At 46.4% G+C, this 7935-nt stretch overlaps 2 protein-coding genes across 2 annotated transcripts in view; one reads left to right on the plus strand and one right to left on the minus strand.

The window, feature by feature from the left end:
- Nucleotides 1-5202, minus strand: part of T265_05695 (hypothetical protein) — a gene marked incomplete at both ends in the record, with an annotated part of 39525 nt that extends 34323 nt beyond the window's left edge. Inside the window, one exon of the mRNA XM_009170764.1 lies at nucleotides 5026-5202. Within this exon, the coding sequence (XP_009169028.1) occupies nucleotides 5026-5202 (177 nt within the window). The remainder of the gene's footprint in view (nucleotides 1-5025) is intronic.
- The window catches only part of T265_05696 (hypothetical protein), a gene marked incomplete at both ends in the record, with an annotated part of 22076 nt that overhangs the window by 8590 nt on the left and 5551 nt on the right, over nucleotides 1-7935 (plus strand). The window lies entirely within an intron of this gene.

The following is a 7935-nucleotide window of genomic DNA, read 5'->3' on the forward strand; positions in this document are numbered from 1 at the left end:
TCCAGTGTGAGTGCAAGAGCAGCTTGTTGTCCTGCTTGCTTCAGAGTGCGGACATTGAACGCGGCCAGATAGAGTGGGTGTCGAGGCTTGAGGACTGATTTGGAGATTCCTGAAGATGTCGGCACCATGTGACGAGCATATGCTGCACGCAAAACCGATGCAAGACGAACGGAGTCATCAGTCCTAAGTGCTGGACCTATAAGGAGAGAGTTATTAATGGGGTGGGGAGAGGGAGGAGGAAAAGTATGTGAAAGAGAGAGAAGGGAGGCGTCAGAAGTAGCCTGTTTTCGCTTACCCACCCTGCTGTATGCAGCAAGTAAGGCGACCCGGCTGATGGCACCACGCGACGGCCGATGTGGCATGAGTTTATTTGTGTATGTGCAATTCATGGTTGTACGTGGGCTGGGATACTGCCAGGGCGCCCACACCTGGACAGGAGGACGATTAGGGTCCTCAACCAAAGCCTTTGGCTCAAAAGCCTAACCGCAAGGCACCGTTTGGCGGGAAATGCAAATGCATTACCATTTCTACGGAACAAGTCGCCACATGTTCCAACCCCCAACCTGGAGGGCCAGGCCTCTAACCTTGACCAACCTGGTATGAGAGACTCTGTGAGTGTCGCGGGACACTCTCCAGTATAGCTCAATGGATCGCTGAGGTGCGCAAACCGTCACACCACGGTAAGGTCCAGTCTCTGCGTGACGGTTGGATTGAATTGTGGGAGATTTGTTAGGGATTGTGTGCTCTGCGCCACCCCGTTTTTTGCTGAATGTAACACTAAATAAGAAATAAAGAAAGTAGCCGCTCAACTGTAACACCCGTTCGGTAGCTAGCTGCATCATCAGAGAGAGAAACATCAGTGTTGACACTGATGCTTCACTGTCGTAAAGCCATAAAGTTCATCTAAAGGCCGTTCAGCTGTAGCAGTTTCCCAGTGCCTAACTGCCACGCCACCCGACGGAAGCACGATGATTAGGATACTGACAAATTGCCCAAACCTGGAGAGACAGAGGTAAGGTTCGAACCACCGACCTTCCGATCGGAAAATTAGCGCTCTAAACATTGAGTCGCCTAATTTCACCTTACGCTTTGGAGTGAAAAGAGAAGAGTGGATGAGCGAAGGAACCTACTGCTGGCCTATCTAAAGCGTCCTGAAGTGCATACACCTACAAGCGCTCAATCAAACAGGATGGAAAAAAAGTGACAGCATAAAAACCATTGACACTGATCAGGAACACAAGTGCTTGCATGTCTCCAGCCAAGCATAGGCAGGATACCCGGAATCTCTTGATGGAAGGGTTACAATATTAACAGCACCCAAACTTCTGCCCTTCTGCTAAGTCAGTGATTGTCTACCTCGCGGTTTGCGCCGTTCTGAATGAGGCACGGAGAACAATACTAGTCTCGGTAGACAGTGTTTTGGCATGTGGAGCACATGACCGAACCATCGTAGTCGGTGGTGCTGATGTTTTCACCGATTGAAGTACCTGCCGCACAACCAAATACCTGTCTGCTAATCATCAGGTTGGTAAGCTGTTGATGCCATCCAAAACAAACAACACTTCTGAGGCATCGACGGTCAAAAGCCTGAAGACGCCTCAAATCATCTGTCCACAGAGGTCATGTCTCGCACTCATACAACAGCACAGCCCCTACATTAGCCTGGTAGGGCCCCTAACACCCAGTAGCATGCCTTTTTGATACAAATTAGCAGACATGATTTGAGCCCTTGAGATTCTTGCAGTGACTTCATTAGATATATCTGCCAGAGCCACTACAAATACCGAGGTATGTAAAATTCCCCACAACTTCCAGTGAGTGGCCTTGAATTATATGGGGTATGTTCGGAGACAGTACATTGTGAAGCATGACTTCGTATTTGGTGCTGATCACCGATTGAAGTCCCTGCCGCACAACCAAATACCTGTCTGCTAATCATCAGGTTGGTAAGCTGTTGATGCCATCCAAAACAAACAACACTTCTGAGGCATCGACGGTCAAAAGCCTGAAGACGCCTCAAATCATCTGTCCACAGAGGTCATGTCTCGCACTCATACAACAGCACAGCCCCTACATTAGCCTGGTAGGGCCCCTAACACCCAGTAGCATGCCTTTTTGATACAAATTAGCAGACATGATTTGAGCCCTTGAGATTCTTGCAGTGACTTCATTAGATATATCTGCCAGAGCCACTACAAATACCGAGGTATGTAAAATTCCCCACAACTTCCAGTGAGTGGCCTTGAATTATATGGGGTATGTTCGGAGACAGTACATTGTGAAGCATGACTTCGTATTTTGAAGGTGCTGGGCACATTCCGAAAGATGGTGTGACAGTGGCCAGTCTGCTCAAAAGGGCTTGTGCTTCGTCTTGGCCTCCAAAGATGAGGACAATGTCGTATGCACACTCCAGATAAATAACGTTCTCAATAGAAACGATTTAAACACCAGGGTTTTGAAGACCTTTCAGCGTTCACCTCGTTATTTCAGCAGTGGTGAAGTTGAGTAAGAATGGAGTGGACATGCTTGTTGAAAACCCCTTTTTGTAGGGAAGCCTTCGGAGAGCTCACGATACAGTCTCACAAGCCCGAACGTATGTGAATATAGGGAGCGGATTATGTTCAAACTTCTGGGGGCAAACCAGTTGAACATTGATCGATTTATAGAATCAAACGCACCCTCGAAGTCAAGCAACACCTAGATTGTGGGGCGAGATGGCCCAAGTGGTTAGAGCGCGAATTTACTGACCGGAAGGTCCGTGGTTCGAATCCGACCTCCGCCACTCGTTTCCCCTGTCTAGGCTTGGGCGACCTGGCAGTATCCCAGCCCTCATGCTTCCTTCGGGTGGCATGGCAGCTAGGCACCGAAAGGGCGCTACAGCTGAACGCCTCCTTTCTTTCTTTCCTTTGTGGGTCATCTGTACACACGACGTTGCCCCAAAACCTGATGGAGTGTGAAGATAGGGTCAGCATTGCTGTCATGCTAGCCGAAGGAAGCACCAGGGCAGAGATAGTGTCAGGTTCCCCAAGCCAAGACAGAAGCAGTCGAGATGCCTAGTGCAACACTAGTCTTTATATAACCAAGTACAACCTATAAGGAAGGCTCTTGCGAAAAACAGGTGACTGGCAACTCCAGAATGGCCTCTGGACTCAGGTGAGCTCATTTATCATTGTCGGTTTCGCATCTGGGTGCATCCATCTCTCCTAGATGGACTGCCAATGGACCAGTAACAGGGATGTTGCGGCCTCGCTTTTGCTTTGATAAAAACACCTCGACCTCCACCACGAGGTACTGAATAGAGCTTCTCCAGCACAGGCTACATTGTAGCAGGTATTTCGGTGAAGCAAAGGATGACAATACGCTTCTGGACATATCCACTCCAGACCATGCCTAGGTGTTAAGGGGCCGGGCAACTCGCGAACACGAACTTCGTGGTTATAGAGTAACATAAACAGGGGAAAAAAGAGCGTCCTGGGAGCTATGGTCACTAAACTGATACCACGGAGTGGTTCTACCACGACTTCCGTGTACTCCTTTTGAATATAACGACCAGCTTCGAACCGTTCCGGTATTCTTTCCCCATCCGAAATACCACCCGACTAGCCTGAGGTTTTATCAACGTCTTTAGAGAGCGCAGGATATAAACCACTCGGTCCATGCGATACGTTGTATTGGAACTTCCGTTGTCGCTACGACATTGGTGTTGACTTTTCATTTAGATACAAACGGACTATTCAGAGGTTGAGTTGGCAGGAGTCAACTAAATTGACACTCAAAGTGCTCAGTTATTCGGGTAAGACGCCTTTCCATTCAATGTGCTGAGCAAGAGCGGATTAATCCGCTCTTGCGGATCAATTGATCCGCAAAAATCCGTTCTCGCACCAGTTGATTAACAGTTTCCCCTCTAAGTATTTCCCAGGTCTTCGCTATTTAGGGTCTCTGCAGAATGTTATTCTTTAGTCTTTTCACTAATCGGCTTGAAAGAAGCATGTATGTTGGTATAGGTTCCCTGATATCAATGACGTCATTGGCGTTGTACGGCCCCAATGTTCACTGAGGTGCACAATTGTTAGGCAGGAATCGACGCGGATCCCACTATACCGCACGTCTTTGGGCGCTGCTACGGCCGAGAAGCCTGGCCCACTCGAGGTTGGCCCAGAGTTCGGTACGCTTGCCGGTCCGGCATCAAGGCGATATCTGATTGGTCAAGAATCTGGACCCAAAAGCCAATCATGACCCAGTATTGGCCAAATGCCGGTTGCCAATGGCGCATCCAGAACGCGTCGGAAATTCCAGAAAGATATAACCGCTTACGCTATATATATGAAGCGCTGTGCAACTGTTCTTGACTTCGTTTTGGGCGTTAAGAGACCTAGTGCACCTTTGTTGGTTGTTTTGACGTGAACACTAGCTTGGGAGGCTCAGACCGAGAACTAAGCTGAGACACTAGCTTGGAGGCTCAGACCGAGAACTAAGCTGAGGAAAATACCGTTACTACAGCAATGAACCCGAACAATAGGGTTCGAAACCTTAATATGGCTTATTTAACCTATTTCAGGCGACATTTAAATCGCTGTTAATATTGTCACGTATGAAGATGAAAAAACGCACAAAATGGTAGTAATAGCCTGAGATAGCGCAGTCGTTGAGGCGCGAACTTAGTGACCGGAATGACCATGGTTCGGACTTGTCCAGTAACCACTGCCACCGCTGGCCAAGAGTTCTTACAGCTGAACTACGTTCAGCTGCAGAAGCAAATGTTGAGGAAGCGTCTAAGTAGTCCCGAGGGAGAAAGCACTTACACGTTTGCCGGCGAAATCCATTACACAGGGTCAAGACGCAAGATAGGCATGGTGAATATACTTTGACGCCATTCTCGATCTTACCCTCTGAATAAGAAGAATCATCAAAGGTACATAGGGTTTGGTAGACAATGCATTTAGCACTTCGTATGTGAAGTATGCTGCGATATTATCCCGGAAGTTAGGGGCACCTCCAGATGTGGTGTGTGTAACCAGCACCTACCTGATGCTCATAAGTGACTGGCAGTTGGCTATTCGACCAATCCCAGTTTACTTCAATGGGATCCAATGGCATCCGAGTTAGCCTACTGGCGAGATCCGGCGAGTGGTCAGGTCGCGTCAGAATTGTCCAGGGAGGCCTGTATTTGAGGGGACTGATGAGGTACACGGTGGCGGACATGCGATTTGTATAAGTAAACAAGAACCAAAATGCTTCAGGGGCAATCGCACAGTAACGGGGGACATATTTTTCAAATATTTTGCATTAACATTGTGATGAACATCACTGCCACTATATTCGTTGCTCTATTCATTATTCTCTTGTTTTAATATTCCATATGCTGTACACATTCTCCAATTCGAATACACACGTGCTGGTGGTTACGCTGCGCTGAATTCTAAATTTCTAGTTCGTCTGGTTATACCGATATACGTACGAAACTCAATTCTCACATTTTGGCGTCGCGATTGGAACAATTCATCATGCCTGCCGAAATGGAACCATTAGATGTAAATTCAACTGCGCGTGACGTAAAGGATTATTCGGAACGGTTCAACATATGGTGCCTCACAAAATCCGATATGGGTGATAAGAAACTCACTGCATATTTCCTACATTTCGTTAGCAATGAGGCGTATACTTTGGTCAAAAATTAGTATATCCCGAATCTCCAATCGACATTTCTTACACTGCATTGAAGAAAAAAGTTCTTCAACACTTCAAACGGACTAACTTCGTAGCAGCCGAAAAAGCTAGGTTCAGTATGTTGACCCGCTGACATTCTCAGTCGGTTCGTGCTTCCGTGTTGCAGCTGCGGACACAGGCAGCCAAATGTGGCTACGGTGCCCAACTAGAAGACCAGCTGCGTGATAGACTCATTGCTGGCATTCAGCTGCCCGAATTACTGCAGAAGATGCTACTCTGTCCGGATCAGAAATTTCAAATTATTCGGAAAATATGTTAGCAGTATGAAGAAGTGAATCATGTGAGGAAGACTGAGGAAGCAGTCTTGTTAAATTATTCTAAAAGAAATTGTGATAATAGAGTTTCGTAAGCAAACCGGTATAACCAGAAGAACTAGGAATCCAGAATTGCACGCAGCGTAACTACCAGCACGTATGTATTGGAATTGGCGAATATGTACAGCATATGGAATATTAAAACAAGAGAATAATGAATAGAGCAACGAATAGAGTAGCAGTCATGTTCATCACATCCGCCACACCTTGAATGAGCGTGTGGACGTTTATAGTTCAGTGGTGGTCTTGACCGCAATCTTTCGGATCCTATCGGAATGAAAACTTCAGACTCTTCACAGGTTGTCCGTTCTTCAGATACGTTTTGATCAGATACCACAAGATCATCTACAAAGGACTCATTAGTATTTGAAGCAGCAGGAGTGCCGTTTACAGACTGACCTCTGCTATTGAACTCAACCTGGTCAATGTGTCTTCGATGACAAGAGAGATCATCCAAATCGAGAATTGTGACCATTTGATTGCCATCTGATGAAAGTACTATTCCTGTAGCAGGTCGTAAATCATTACCCTTGTAAAATTTAACATCAGTCGTTTTGGCACAGTCAAGACTTGTGTGCAACGAATGAGATTTAAATAGAAGCGCGGGACTCTTCCCAGAAACGGAATGGACGGCGTTCCTGTATTGCATTAGAAAATTATCAATCCCACGGTCCAATTCCACAAAAGTAGTGGGAGAGAGTGGAATAATGGCAGACTTTAGTGTTCGGACAAAATTTTCAGCAAGTCCATTCGACTGGGGATGTCGCGGAGCAGTAAACAGATGTCGACATCTAAGACCCTTCAACCGCTCCTCGAGGAATTTTGCAGTGAAGTGTGTGCCGTTGTCAGTGACCAAAACAGTTGGTACACCTTCATGGCCGAAGACTTTTCTCAGTGCTTGCTGAGGGAATTCGGTACTTGGAGACGTAGTTGGAAAAGCTTCAGGTCAACGTGGATATGCGTCAATAAGGATTAAGGCATAGTATTTACCGATGAAAGGACCACAATAGTCAGCATGAACTCGTGGAAATGTTTCACAAGTAACCGTCCACGGATGCCACTGTGAAGGAAATCAAAAAAAGTACTGCTGACTTCTGTTTGTTGCTGCTGGTGTTGGGCTCGCCTCGGTAGGGTTATACGAAAATAGTTATACAAGTGGACTCTCATCTGTAAAAAAAGAAAAGAAAGAAAAATGAAAGATCACTTGGGATAGCCTGAATATACTCTGCAATGCCCATGACCTACATCGGCGAGCATAGTTGTATCTGCTTTCGTCAGGACAGAGGCTACACCGCACCAAAGCTCAATACGTCATCCAAACAGAATACATCTACTCACTTCCCACAGTGGTAGACACGAAACTATTCACCGCTATGCTTCACCTACAGACTACAGCTGATAGCAGTGCTTCGGGGACTGGCACCGCACCATCAATACGTCATCCAAACAGAATACATCTACTCACTTCCCACAGTGGTAGACACGAAACTATTCACCGCTATGCTTCACCCACCTACTACAGCTGATAGCAGTGCTTCGGGGACTGGTGACTATTTCTCAAGTACACACTTTTTCTCCTGGTATATATCCAACTCATGTAATAAACACTCAGTTAGCTCAGAATTCCATTCCCGCCAGCCCTTACACATCTGATTCCCATACCACACTTTTGCGCGCTTATATCGCCTTTTATTAGATCCCTTGTAATATAATACCTTATATCAGCAAAACCAGCCCCTGGTAGCTAGCCTACTAAGTACAACTCTATCTATTCCCTACCTCATGCAATCGCTTGTCATCATCCTAGTTGCATCAGACGCCAAGTTTTTCTTTCTTTCTATGTATATAAATGCATATTATCCCATTTCATATCCCCTCAAACTCACTATGTTTT

Source organism: Opisthorchis viverrini (genome assembly GCF_000715545.1).
Source record: "Opisthorchis viverrini unplaced genomic scaffold opera_v5_108, whole genome shotgun sequence".
NCBI lineage: Eukaryota > Metazoa > Platyhelminthes > Trematoda > Opisthorchiida > Opisthorchiidae > Opisthorchis > Opisthorchis viverrini.